The 15,476-nt window shown below is 36.7% G+C and overlaps 1 protein-coding gene across 1 annotated transcript in view; it reads left to right on the forward strand.

Annotated features, from left to right (window-relative positions):
- LOC128706060 (trichohyalin) overlaps nucleotides 1–15,476 on the forward strand; it is a 262,272-nt gene that overhangs the window by 192,028 nt on the left and 54,768 nt on the right. Inside the window, exons 5-12 of the mRNA XM_070089295.1 lie at nucleotides 1,016–1,258; nucleotides 2,740–2,883; nucleotides 3,084–3,280; nucleotides 3,868–4,258; nucleotides 8,565–8,710; nucleotides 10,311–10,467; nucleotides 13,224–13,329; nucleotides 13,749–15,148. Coding sequence (XP_069945396.1) covers nucleotides 1,016–1,258; nucleotides 2,740–2,883; nucleotides 3,084–3,280; nucleotides 3,868–4,258; nucleotides 8,565–8,710; nucleotides 10,311–10,467; nucleotides 13,224–13,329; nucleotides 13,749–15,148 — 2,784 coding nt within the window. The remainder of the gene's footprint in view (nucleotides 1–1,015; nucleotides 1,259–2,739; nucleotides 2,884–3,083; nucleotides 3,281–3,867; nucleotides 4,259–8,564; nucleotides 8,711–10,310; nucleotides 10,468–13,223; nucleotides 13,330–13,748; nucleotides 15,149–15,476) is intronic.

Raw genomic sequence — 15,476 nt, forward strand, 5'->3', positions numbered from 1 at the left:
TTCCAAGGACCTGCCGTGGATACTGAAACCATGGATAATAATAATAATAATAATTTTATTTTGACCTGATACATAGTTGTACAAAAGAACATAATAGTTGGGTGTACGTGCCGAAAGCCTCTTTGTATGCAGATCATTTCAGGCAAACTTAATATTTACTTAAAATTAGGAAGGCAATAGCAGGTTATTATTTGGATGTTGATGAGTTACAGTGAGTACATTAATAACAGTTTTAAATTTACCTTATAAAACTTACATAATTACAAATAGTGGTACAGTTTGGGTTAATTTATAATATGGAAATATTTCAGTGGAACAGTTTAAAAACAATTTAAGATAACAAGCAATAACAAATAATTATATGGACATTGATGTGCTACAGTGGGTACAGTACATAATTAGTAGCAAACCCTATATATATTTATATAAATCCTATACATACCTATTATAAAGTTTAATTGATAAATTATGCTCAATATGTGGAGAATTATCACTTTACACTGATGAGAAGCACTTCACTGCTTCTCTTAATGTTTTAAGAACTGCCACCATCACTACTTTTGCCTTTGGGCAAAAGTAGTGATGGTGGCAGTAATTTTGCAGTAATACTTCCTAATTTTGCATTATTATGCAAAATTAGGAAATATTTTTGAGCCACAGCAAATCGTGAATAACTGTAACCACGGATACCAAATCAGTGGATATGGGTTCTACTGTAGTAATTTGTTTTGTATTTTACTTTTTTATTGTATCTCACCAATTTAAACTTCTTTCAAGTCCTTCTTATGGCTTATACCTATTTCAAAATGCATTTAGTTTGAGAATTGCACCTAATGTTAAAAAAAGAAAAATCTGTGTATACGAGCACATAATTTATTGAAAAAATGGAAATATATTTAGTAATGTATGCATACCATGACCAAAACTGTAATAAATTAACTTTACCATTGTATGTATACCTTAGATTAAGGTACAGAGAAATTATCTTTATTCTAACAGATTCATTAATTTACAGAATTTAGAATCCGACAGTTTACGGGTGGAGCCCCTTGGGTACGATGATAGTGGTTCTACTTACTGGTATTTTTACGGCACCCGCCTTTATAGGGAGGATCATTCATTATATCACCCACACAGACGAAAACCAAAGGATAAAGACAAAGATAAAGAAGATAAAAGAAAAAAGAAGAGAAAGAAAAAAGGCCACAAAAATGAAGAAACTGATGAGGAAGCAGATATACCAAATCCTGTCTGGCAGGTAACACTTCATACTTTACCAACCGTGTCTTTTTCAGGTGGAGTAACCTTCTTGATGTGTGGACTGTGAATTGTTGACAATTGATACTCCACTTAGATTTTAATAGACATTTGAGTATATTATGTATGAATGGTTTTGCTCTTTCATTTCTAACTTCAGACAGTTTGCACTTTTATACAAAACACTCCCTGTAACTCAAAATTTTATTTCTTATTTTGCTAAATAATTGCTCCTTATATAGTATGCAAAAATATTAGGCAGCTAATTCAGAAAAAATAAATATAACCTTCCTTCCAACCAAATAGCCACCCATAAGTCCCCAGTATAGTAATAATGGTGCCCTCCCTGAATCTGTATTATTATTATTATTATTATTATTATTATTATTATTATTATTATTATTATTATTATTATTATTATTATTATTATTATTATCACAGTATAATCAAAGTTGTGAATATTATAGTTTGAGATTGTACACTATTGGGAAATAAGAATATTTAGACATTAATTTTTTGAACAGAAGAGAACGTTTTGGAGAGGAGTTATTTTCTATGGTAGTACTAAGAATGACTTCTATAGTCTTTCATGATGTACTCAGCCACTACAGTATTTTAATGGTAGCGTATATTGAGATAATGAATAAAAGTATAAAATAACGTTGAGAGCATCAACATATAGGATACAAGAATGAAGGTTGATGTAGGAATACAAATATAGACTATTGGTACTGTATTTGGATATGAAGCAAATTTGCATACTTCTTGTGGTTTGGTATGGGCCATTTTGCTATATAGCAGTAATGAAAGTGTTTTTTTGGGGGGTCACCCTACCTCGGTGGGAGATGGCCAGGTGTTGAAAAAAAAAAAAAAAAAAAATATTGAACATTTAAGCGAGTTTAGTCAGTGAAGATTAAATAGTGTGGGTTCTTGAAATAAAAAGTGAATTTTATAATAGGATCTGTTTTAATGTTGATCTATTTATTAATGTTTCTGCTGCAGTTACTAATAGTTGTGTCTGAGATTTTGTTGCCATGGCAGAAGTTAAAGGAAACATAGCTGTTTGTGAAATTTTGATTTTGACATAGGTGGGAAAGTTTTTTTTTTTTTTGTGCTCTATACTTGTACATCTAACTTGAAATATAAAAAGCACAAATAAACCCACACTTGGAGAGGAAACCTTAGATAATGTCTTAGTCCCTCCTGTACTAAAATGTTAATTCAGAACTGTGTGAGAAAAAGCAGAGAAGACCAGGAGACAAGAAATCAGAAGATCTGTCTTTTAGTTTGAAGAGTCTTTATGTTTATTTAGCTACCTATGCATACTTATTGTAACACTCCTGTAAATTTCACTTATTTTTCACTTTTCACAGTGTGGTACTTAACCCCTAGCTTCCGTAAAGCATTATTTCAGTTTGCGAAAAAAAATGCGCATACTTATTAAACATTAAATAAAGTTTAGAGAAAATCAAATTCTTGCAGGTTCAGTGCTTCTCTGAGGAAGACTGGAACGTTCTTGCCGAAAAGTTTGAGGATTGTGCGTCCAAGCTTGAACGTAGTTTGTTACAGACACTCCGAGAAGACTTCCTTCCAGAGATTCCACGGCTCTTCCAGGAAAAAGAGAAGGTTATTTTGATTTTACATTAATATGAAGATTAATTTCTAGTATTATGCACAAGAATACTACTGAAGGAATACACAGCAGTACTGTTTTAAGACAATCTGTTTTCAAAGTTCGGAAGTTGCTGTTGTAAATTAAGGTGTAATTACTTTTGTGATATACCTGTTTATTTATTATACTTATTAGTTAATGTTTTTATTGACAGATTCAGAGAAAGCGCATGATGGAATTTGCTCCGAGAAGATCTTCTGGGCGGGTACAAAAATTAAAAGAGAAAAGAGAAGAGGAGGAAAAAAAAATGGCAATAGAAATTGTTGAACAGGAAAAGAGAAGACAACTAGAGGAAGATAAAAAGAAGAAAAAGAAAGAAGAGGAATCAGTTGCAGCTGAAAAAAATGAAAAGTTAGTGTACCTGATTGTTACATGGATTATAAGTCAGTATCATGTTAACTGTTTTGCTAGGTGGAAAAATATATATGAATGGAGTATGGATGAAAAGTGAATGACCTATCACTAGATTTATTTAGAATTAATAAGCTTTATAATAGATCCAAAATATTTGGAAAATTTATTTTACTCCACATGCTGCCAAATTACACCTACCACCCGACTTACGACCTGCTCGTCTTACGACCACTCGACTTACGACCATGTTTTTTATGCCAAATTTCTGGGAAATAAACAACTATTTGTGTTGTACACAGTGTTTATCCTAAATCTTACAGTATAAAATACAGTACTAACAGCATAAAAAGTAAAGTAAAACATGAAATACCAAAATGAAACAATAAAATAAAGTCATTACAAAAATGTGATGTTGATATTCAGTAGTAAAGTTCGACTTTCGACCAGTTTCTTGGAACCGAACTCGGTCGTAAGTCGGATGGTAGGTGTATTCAGAATTTGTATTGAAACATAATTTTAATAATAAAAGAAGCATAATTTCTTTCATTATTTTATTTGATATAAATACATACATTTTTTCACAGGAAAAATATACGTGAGGTTTTAAAGGAGGAGATCATTCAGGAAAAAACAAGCCCACTAAAACTGAGCAAATCACAGCGAGAGAGAAAGAAAAGTGAAGATCAGGATTTAAACATAAGAGAAAAGTTGGACATAAAGGACATCAAGAATGAAGTGATTGAGGTCAGTGATCCATCTGATCATAATGAAGATGTCCAGGAGGAACCTGTCAGAAAAGTCAGAATGGGTAGGCCAAGAAAGAACAGTACAGAAGAACCTGAGGAAAGGGTTAAAAATTGCAGAGGAAGAAAGCCAGGTCGTGGGAGAAAGCCAGGAAGGAAGCCGGGATCACAAAGACTGGTTACAAGAGAGGAAGTTACAGATGAAGAAGTTGAAGAGAGTACTAAACCTCAGGTGAGCCATTTCCTCCAGGTCTAACCAGAAACTTTATTAATCTTCTTCTTTCAACAAACCGGCCGTATCCCACTGAGGCAGGGTGGCCCAAAAAGAGAAACAAAAGTTTCTCTTTTTAAATTTAGGAATTTATACAGAAGTGGTTACTAGCCCCTTGCTCCCAGCATTTTAGTCGCCTCTTACAACACACATGGCTTACAGAGGGAGAATTCTGTTCCACTTGCCCTTGAGATAAGAGGAAATAAACAATAACAAGAACTAGAAAGAAAAGAGAAGAAAACCTAGAGGGGTGTGTGTGTATATATATGCTTGTATATGTATGTGTAGTGTGACCTAGGTGTAAGTAGAAGTAGCAAGAGATACCTGAAATCTTGCATGTTTGAGACAGAAAAAAGGACACCAGCAATCCTACCATTATGTAAAACAATTACAGGTTTTCGTTTTACTCACTTGGTAGGATGGTAGTACCTCCCTGGGTGGTTGCTGTCTACCAACCTACTACCTACTGCTACTTTATTAATTTTTTTTTTAACAAGTTGGCTGTCTCCCGCTGAGACAGGGTGACCCAAAAAGAAAGAAAATCCCCAAAAAGAAAATACTTTCATCATCATTTAACACTTTCACCTCACTTGTACATAATCACTGTTTTTGCAGAGGTGCCCAGATACAACAGTTTAGAAGCATATATAAAGATACAGTGGACCCTCGACTAACGCTATTAATCCGTTCCTGAGAGCTCATCGTTAGTCAAAATAATCGTTAGTCAAGTTAATTTTCCCCATAAGAAATAATGGAAATCAAATTAATCCGTGCAAGACACCCAAAAGCATTGAGAAAAATTTTTTTTAACACATGAAATACAGTGGACCCCCGCATAACGATGGCATCACATAGCGATTTTTCCGCATACCGATTACTTTTATCGCAAAATTTTTGCCGCGCATACCGATTAAAAACCCGCTTACCGATTTTCGTCCGAGACGCGTCCAATGTGCCCTCAGCCAGCCTCACATGTGCCGGCCGTCCCATTGTTTACCAGCCAGCCTCCGCGGTAACATCCAAGCATACACTCGGAATATTTCGTATTATTACAGTGTTTTCGGTGCTGTTTCTGGAAAATAAGTGACCATGGGCCCCAAGAAAGCTTCTAGTGCCAACCCTGTGGTAAAAAGGGTGAGAATTAGTATGGAAATTAAGAAAGATTTTGAAGGGTTTGGGGCTAACCCTGAGAAGCCTATGCCAGTTGTGGAATCCATTGTGCCTACTTCAAAGATTAAGGAAATGTGTGCACAGTGGGTTGAACTGCAAACCTTTATAGATGAAAATCACCCTGACACAGCTGTTGCAAGCCGTGCTGGTGACTATTTCAATGACAATGTTGTGGCCCATTTTAGACAAATCGTAAAGGAACGGGAGGTACAGAGCTCTATGGACAGATTTGTTGTGCGACAGAGGTCCAGTGACTCTCAAGCTGGTCCTAGTGGCATTAAAAGAAGAAGGGAAGTAACCCCGGAAAAGGACTTGCTACCTCAAGTCGTAATGGAAGGGGATTCCCCTTCTAAACAGTAAGAAGATAATGCTCTCCCCTCCTCCCATCCCATCAATCATCACCAGATCTTCAATAAAAGTAAGTGTCATTTAATTGTGCATGCCTTTTTCAGTTTGTGTGTATTAAAATTAACATTTCATGTGGTAAAAAAAAATTTTTTTTCATACTTTTGGGCGTCTTGCACGGATTAATTTGATTTCCATTATTTCTTATGGGGAAAATTCATTCGCATAACGATTATTTCGCATAACGATGAGCCCTCTTGCACGGATTAAAATCGTTAACCGGGGGTCCACTGTATTAATTTTAATACACACAAACTGAAGAAGACATGCACAGTTACATGACACTTACCTTTATTGAAGATCTGGTGATGATTGATGGGATGGGAAGAGGGGAGTGTGTTGATGGTCTTAGTGTTTAGAAGGGGAATCCCCTTCCATTAGGACTTGAGGTGGCAAGTCCTTTTTTGGGGTTACTTCCCTTCTTCTTTTAATGCCACTAGGACCAGCTTGAGAGTCACCGGACCTCTGTCGCACAACATATCTCCCCATAGAGGCCTGTACCTCCCGTTCCTTTATGACATTCCTAAAGTGTTACACAACATTGTCAGTGTCACCATTAAACACTTGTTCAGGTTTCAGTCCTTCACTGTCTATGTACTCCTTGAATTCCTGCACATATTTTTCAGCTGCTTTTTGGTCCAAACTGGCAGCTTCACCATGCCTTATCACACTATGTATGCCACTAGATTCTTAAATCTCTCAAACCAACCTTTGCTGGCCTTAAATTCACTCACATCACCACTAGTTGCTGGCATTTTTCTAATTAAATCGTCATGCAACTTCTTAGCCTTTTCACATATGATCGCTTGAGAGATGCTATCTCCTGCTATCTGTTTTTCGTTTATCCATACCAATAACAGTCTCTCAACATCTTCTATCACTTGCGATCTCAGTTTCGAAAACATAGTTGCACCTTTGGCAAGAACAGCTTCCTTGATTGCTGTTTTCTTGGCCACAATAGTAGCGATGGTTGATTGGGGTTTTGTGTACAGCCTGGCCAGCTCGGAGACATGCACTCCACTTTCATACTTAGCAATGATCTCTTTCTTCATATCCATAGTAATTCTCACCCTTTTTGCTGTAGGGTTGGCACTACTACCACCCTTCCATAGCATATAAACATTGCATGTTTATATGCTATGTAATGTGTTTCTTATATAATTTTGAAGAAAATATCATAGATGGATTAATGAAAATATCTATATTAACATAAAATAAGACATTTAATGTGCACAAGAGTGATTATTATTACGTATTAGTATTATTACTATGGCGTTAAGACTTAGAGGGACACTCTTAGTGAGCAAGTAACAAAGGGATGTTTATATGCTATGTAACATAATTTTGAAGGAAATATCGTAGATGGATTAATGAAAATGTCTATTTTAATGTAAAATAAGACATTTAATGTGCCCAAGAGTGAGTCATGAACGTATGAGTGGCCCAGGTGGATGCATCTGAGCATCCGGGGTAAAATTTCGCCGAAAAAAGTGGTCAGAATCTGAATTGTATGATTTCCACACCAGATGAAATCTGGGGGTCCACTGTACTTACAGTAGACCAACACCTTTTGTGTGGGTCACATTCCTGAAATTGGAGCTACAGTGGTACCTCGAATTTCGAACAGCTCCCAACTCGAATAATTATGTAAGTGCATTTTTGTAAGTGCTTTTGTAAGTATTTTTGGGGGTCTGAAACAGACTAATCTGATTTACATTATACCTTATGGGAACAAATTCGTTCGGTAACGGCACCCGAACAGCCTTCTGGAACGAATTATGGCCGAAATTCAGGGTACCACTATATATGTGAAAATGCGATATGTGGAGTGAACATCTGATGGAAAACAATAGGGTTGCATTTCTGACACCTAAAAAACAAGTACATATTATTTTACATTACTGATTTATAATAAGTACAATGTACAATGCCTGCACTTTAAAGGAGGGGTTTGGGATATTGGCAGTTTGGAGGGATATGTTGTGTATCTTTATACGTATATGCTTTTAAACTGTTGTATTCTGAGCACCTCTGCAAAAACAGTGATAATGTGTGAGTGTGGTGAAAGTGTTGAATGATGATGAAAGTATTTTCTTTTTGGGGATTTTCTTTCTTTTTTGGGTCACCCTGCCTTGGTGGGAGACGGCCGACTTGTTGAAAAAAAAAAAAAACGTATTTACAATGATCTTGTGGGCACACAGATATTATAAGCAGATTAAAAATTATGGTACATTATATAAAGTTAACCTGGAATACTTTTTTTTTTTTTTTAAACATACGGGCTGTCTCCCACCAAGGTAGGGTGACCCAAAAGAAAAAACACTTTCACCATCATTCATTCTTATCACTGTCTTGCCAGAGACATGCCAATACTACAGTTCAGATGCCCCTCCAAACTGAAAATATCCCCAGCCATCCTTCAGAGTGCAGGCACTTTGTTTTTATTTGTTCATTGGATGTTTTTTCGTTCCAATAGATTTTGTTATGTACCAGATTGTTTTTCATTGTGGACTATCACACACTCCAAAATGTTCAGAAATGGCAGTCTACCTGGAGGGCAGTCCGGGGATCAACGCCCCCGTGACCTGCTCCATGATCAGGTCTCCTATAGTCCACTTTGGTGTATCATTTTGGTAAACTGTGTAATAATGTGAATCTTTGTAAATTATGACATTTTGCACTATCTTTTCAGGTTTACAGTGGACGGAAAACCAACAATTCCTTATCTTCAGTAGCGTTTTCATTAAATCACACTGCAGTAGTGCCTGAGCCCGATGTAACTAATGTTAACTCTGTCACGTCACCGCCCACTAAAAAGAAAGTCAAGAGTGCACATATGTAAGTTACATATACTATATTAATATTGATTATTTGGTATTATTATCAGGGAATGAATTGCTGGCATTCAGTTTTGAGTATTAATTGATTAAAAACAGATGAAAAAGTGTTTAAATTATATGTCAATACAGAGCCCTGAGACATGCATGCAGTTTTATGAAGTTAAAAATTTCAACTTACTGTATGTTGTTCAGGAAGCCCACAATTTAATAAACTTTAGAATCATGGGACAAAATCTGTTGGGTTAGATGATTCAGAAACCATGGATAAAGTTCATTGTTTATGATTCATTGAAGTATCTGCATGAAAGTCACTTGTTGATGAGACAAAATGCTATACTGGTGTAACTAAAGGCGGAAGGTCTCAGGATTCCTTAAGGCTACCTGTTGCATCTCTAGTGCCTTCTTGGCTTGTGTGGTGAATGGTTTTGTGTCCCTGTTGCCCATGCACTGTGTGATCCTGAGGGTTCAGTTTGTCGGACATATTTAGCTGTTGACAAATTAATATGAGCAGAAGTAAGTCACTGACACAAGAGACATTTGCAAAGATCATTAGATTACATAAGGCAGGCAATCAAACCAAAGACATGGTAGAACCCACTGATGTGTGTGTGTGAGCATTCCGTGAAGCCCTGATTGTGTTGGTTCCTTGAAGACAGTGTTGATGATATGCCCACACGAAAAGCACATCCAGGGAAGCCTTGAAATATGTCCCCACTAATGTTAACTGTCATAACATACCTAGAATTGCTCTCTTATCATTTCCCAGAATCTTTAGTGCAGGGGGGTACAAGGTTTTTATGCAGGACAGTGCTCCTTTCCACACCATGAAATCTGTTGTTCAGTAGTTTTACATCTATGTGGTACCCTTCTTTGATGACTGGCCAGGATATTTCCAAGACTTCAGGCTCGTGGTGAACCTTTTAGCTGTGATAGAGAGAGAGAGAGATCTACTAGGGGAAAGGATATCAGCCCACTCCCATGGTTTTAGGATGCCATCTGTAAACCATGGGAAAATTTACCCCATGAAACCCTGAAGAATGAGTTTTAATCACTTCCTAGATAGTTGAAGGATATCCTAAAGTGCAAGGGATGACCTACTTTGTGGTCATTTTAGGGAGAGAGCAGTGTACTTTAATGATGAACATTGTAGTGGAATAAGTAATCCACATTTGGCATCCTTGCTCAGATTAATTTTTTCAGTTATTATTTTCAAGTTATGAGGCATTGTTACACCTTCACCTTCAGTTTGTGTTTAAGTGCGACTTTACTCATTTTAATGGTAAAGTTTAATTTTTGGGTAAAGTGTGATGGTCACAGGTTGTATCCATATTTAGCACTTAATGTACGTATTCGGTACTCTGGATACATTCTCTCTTGTGGATGTATTCCGTGCTGTTTTCAAGACTGCAAAACTTTTTTATTGTAATGCCTAACATGGAGTCAATTCTTGCATCTTTGTTAAGAGAATAGCATCTAAAAACAAAGATTTGTTATAAACACAGTCATGATTATTTTGCAGTTAAGCTTTTACTTAACATTTTCTGTACAATCACAAGAAAAACTTTAGGAAATTTACATAAAGTTATATTCCTTAACAGGGTTTTACAAACTGAGGACGATTTACGCACAGGGATGTACAAGGTTCTTGAACATCTACGGGACCATGAAGACGCATGGCCGTTTCATGATCCAGTTGAAGAGGAATATGCACCCAATTACTATGCAGTTATCCGAAGACCTATGCACATCACTAGGGTTAGAATCAATTTACCACAATAATTTTACTGAATGAAAGTTTTCTTATTAATACAGTAATAAAAAAATGTGTTTATTGATAATTTTGAAAGAGGCTGGAGGGAATATTTCAAGGAATGACTAATCCATCTTTAATTCATTGATATGAAACACTGGTGGATCATTATTGCATTATAAGCGCTTTTAGAAGTGGAAAGTCTTGGGAGCACGTGTGGTGCTTGGAGAGTAGATAGAATAAGGATAGTAGAAGAGGAAGGTCATGAAGATAGGCAAATATAGTAAGTACAGGGGGACAACATGGTAGTTCTGTGAACAACACATAGAAGAAACAGTTTATTGGATTAAGTGGGAGTGTCTTATTAAGAGGAATGAATGAATTTGAAACATCTAGAATTTTTTTTTTTTCAACAAGTTGGTCGTCTCCCACCGAGGCAGGGTGACCCAAAAAAGAAAGAAAATCCCCAAAAAGAAAATACTTTCATCATCATTCAACACTTTCACCACACTCACACATTATCACTGCTTTTGCAGAGGTGTTCAGAATACAACAGTTTAGAAGCATATACGTATAAAGATACACAACATATCCCTCCAAACTGCCAATATCCCAAACCCCTCCTTTAAAGTGCAGGCATTGTACTTCCCATTTCCAGGACTCAAGTCCGACTATAAGAAAATAACCGGTTTCCCTGAATCCCTTCACTAAATATTACCCTGCTCACACTCCAACAGATCGTCAGGTCCCAAGTATCATTCGTCTCCATTCACTCCTATCTAACACGCTCATGCACGCTTGCTGGAAGTCCAAGCCCCTCGCCCACAAAACCTCCTTTACCCCCTCTCTCCAACCCTTTCGAGGACGACCCCTACCCCTCTTTCCTTCCCCTATAGATTTATATGCTTTCCATGTCATTCTACTTTGATCCATTCTCTCTAAATGACCAAACCACCTCAACAACCCCTCTTCTGCCCTCTGACTAATGCTTTTATTAACTCCACACCTTCTCCTAATTTCCACACTCCGAATTTTCTGCATAATATTTACACCACACATTGCCCTTAGACAGGACATCTCCACTGCCTCCAACCGTCTCCTCGCTGCTGCATTTACCACCCAAGCTTCACATCCATATGAGTGTTGGTACTACTATACTTTCATACATTCCCTTCTTTGCCTCCATAGATAACGTTTTTTGACTCCACATATACCTCAACGCACCACTCACCTTTTTTCCCTCATCAATTCTATGATTAACCTCATCCTTCATAAATCCATCCGCCGACACGTCAACTCCCAAGTATCTGAAAACATTCACTTCTTCCATACTCCTCCTCCCCAATTTGATATCCAATTTTTCTTTGTCTAAATCATTTGATACCCTCATCACCTTACTCTTTTCTATGTTCACTTTCAACTTTCTACCTTTACACACATTCTCAAACTCATCCACTAACCTTTGCAATTTTTCTTTAGAATCTCCCATAAGCACAGTATCATCAGCAAAAAGTAACTGTGTCAATTCCCATTTTGAATTTGATTCCCCATAATTTAATCCCACCCCTCTCCCGAACACCCTAGCATTTACTTCTTTTACAACCCCATCTATAAATATATTAAACAACCATGGTGACATTACACATCCCTGTCTAAGACCTACTTTTACCGGGAAGTATTCTCCCTCTCTTCTACACACCCTAACCTGAGCCTCACTATCCTCATGAAAGCTCTTTACAGCATTTAGTAACTTACCACCTATTCCATAAACTTGCAACATCTGCCACATTGCTCCTCTATCCACTCTATCATATGCCTTTTCTAAATCCATAAATGCAATAAAAACTTCCCTACCTTTATCTAAATACTGTTCACATATATGCTTCAATGTAAACACTTGATCTACACATCCCCTACCCACTCTGAAGCCTCCTTGCTCATCCGCAATTCTACATTCTGTCTTACCTCTAATTCTTTCAATTATAACTCTACCGTATACTTTTCCTGGTATACTCAGTAAACTTTTTCCTCTATAATTTTTACAATCTCTTTTGTCCCCTTTCCCTTTATATAAAGGGACTATACATGCTCTCCGCCAATCCCTAGGTACCTTCCCCTCTTTCATACATTTATTAAACAAAAGTACCAACCACTCCAACACTATATCCCCCCCTGCTTTTAACATTTCTGTCATGATCCCATCAGTTCCAGCTGCTTTACCCCCTTTCATTCTACGTAATGCCTCACGTACCTCCACCACACTTACATTCTGCTCTTCTTCACTCCTAAAAGATGGTATACCTCCCTGGCCAGTGCATGAAATTACCGCCTCCCTTTCTTCCTCAACATTTAAAAGTTGAAATAATTTAGATATGGCTGAGGACATTTTACTGAAATTAATTGGTAGGGTGATACCAAATAAAAATTGTCCCAGCATTTGCAGCAAAGTTGTAAGTGTTCTACTAACAGACCTTGATGTTGGTGAGGCACTCTTGATCCATGGAATTGAATCTAACTTGATTTCCTCCCAGTCTGAAGTGCTGTAAGTTTTTCACATCCCCATGAATTTTATTATACCTACAGATCACAACATACACTTGTACTGAGAACTCGTTAATTTTTTTTAATGTACTAGCTGTCTCCCACTGAGGTAGAGTGACCCAAAAAAGAAACACTTTCACCATTTATGTGCCAGAGGCATGCAAATATACCAGTTCAGATGTCCCTCCAGACTTGTATTGAGTAGTTGACAACATTTCAGATGGAGGAGCGCCTGGATGCTGGGTTTTACTCTAATCTTAAGATGTTTGAGGGAGACTTCAAACTCATGATGGATAATTGCAAACTTTACAATGGTCCAGAAAGTGGTAAGGCTCCTTATTAATTTTTTAATATTTTTTGTATTGTTATTCAAACATAAGGATATTAGAAAGTAGTGTTACAAAGGGCTGAAAAAGCACATTAACTTCACCTAGTTACAAAGAGTTCTAAGGTTAGTGTAAACAAAGTAAATTCACCATTTATGAGAATTATGTAAGAATAAGAACATAAGAATGTTTATTGATATATGTGGTAAATGTAATGGTAAATATTTACAAAATGGCCCAATGTTTCAGAGGGACTATGCCATCTGGTAACCAGTTGTTAGAAATAATGATTTTTCTGTAGAAAATATTCTTTCTTATTAAAAATCTTCATCATAAGTTGTAGGGTTATTTAAGTTTATCGGCTTTTTAAATTTATGTATTTATTACTATTATATATTTTATAATGCTCTGTTTTGCAGAATATACACACATGGCATACACACTTGAGAAAGTGTTTGCTAAGCTCAAGGCTAAATACCTTGAAGCAGACCTTTCCTCTGATGAAGAAATGTACATTGATATGAGCTACCAGCAAGCAGCAAAGAGAAAGAACAAGAGAAGAAGTAACAGCGACGAGAAAGAGAACACAAGAATAGATGGGGGAAAAGGCACGCCAAAAAAAAGAGGACGCAAAAAAAAGAAAGTTGGAAGAAAACCAAAGGAGAAGCATAATAATGATTCACATATTATGTCTGAGAAAGAAAAGGAGTGGAAGAAAAGTAAATTTTCCAGAGAAAAAGACAAAGAAAAGGATAAAACTAAGAATAAAGACAAACCAAAGATTGACGAATATGAGTTTCGTGATGAGGATGATGATGAAGATGATGATGATGATGAGGATGAGTTTGAGGAACCACCACTTCTAGTGAGGGAAGATCCTTACCCTGAGGATGATGATGAGATGGAGGAGGGTGAGGAAACGGCAGAAGAACCTCATTCCACACTAGAGGACCCTCTTAAAGAAGATGCAAAAGTTGTAAAAAACAAAGTGGGAAGACCAAGAAAAGAAGACGTGAACAAGAAGGTAGTTAGCGATGTGATTGATGATGAAGATGAGGAGGATGATGATGATATGGAGCCTGATGTCTGTCTATATTACAATAATAATGATTACAGAAGTGATGAAGAAGAAAATGATGATGTAAGAAGTAACACAGACTATATAAACGAAAGACACAATGAACTATTTGGTGAAATAGATGATATTGAAGATGAGGAAGATGAACAAGAGGTTGAAGAGGAGGAGGAGGAGGAGGAGGAGGACAATTCTGTTGTGAAAACCAATGAAAAAGCCAAACACAATCATTCAGGGAAACAGAGTAAAAAGAAAAGTGGTTCAGTAAAAGACAAAGAAAAAAAGAAGCATAAACATGGTGACAAACACGATAAACACCATCACCACCATCATCATCACCATCATCATCATAAGAGCAAATCAAAAGAGGGAAAACACCATAAAAAGAAGAACAAGCATGCTACAGAGAAGGATGCTAAGAAGATACTAAAAGTGGAGGATGTGTATGACTACTCAGAGGAGGAAGATCAGGGGGTGACTGCAGAGGAGAGGCAGGGTAATAAAGTGGCACTTAAAACCAAAGATGAAACTGGGAAGAAAAAGAAGAAAATCAAACACAGAGGAAAACATGAGAAACATGGAAAGCATCACGATAAGCAAGAAAAGCATGAAAAACATAAAGAAGGAAAGGCAAAAGAGAGTAAGAAAGAAAGTAAAAAGAAAAATAGCAAGAAAAAGAAGATTCCAGCAAAAAATATGGCTGCTATTGATGCTTTGTCTGCAGCAACAGAACAAACTCTAAAGGTAATGTTAGTTATTGATGTACAGTAAACCCTCTTTTACTATGCACATTTTATTCTTAAAAATTCGCAGATATGTAAAGTGAAGTCCACAAACACAAAATAAGATTATGTTCCTGACACCTTCAGATTTGGCAGTCAAATTTCATTTTACTAGTGTACTAGTCGAAAATTACTGCAGTATACTTTACCTCGCATTCTGCATGTTACATAAGTATTTGAAGATTGTAGGGAGGGTTAACATGGGCCTATTGAGATACAGCCGAGGTTGATCAACTGACATTCTTAGTAAATGTGAACATCGTCATAATAAAAGCCACATTTCCTTACCA

The sequence above is a fragment of the Cherax quadricarinatus genome, chromosome 28 (assembly GCF_038502225.1).
Source record: "Cherax quadricarinatus isolate ZL_2023a chromosome 28, ASM3850222v1, whole genome shotgun sequence".
In the NCBI taxonomy this organism is placed as follows: domain Eukaryota; kingdom Metazoa; phylum Arthropoda; class Malacostraca; order Decapoda; family Parastacidae; genus Cherax; species Cherax quadricarinatus.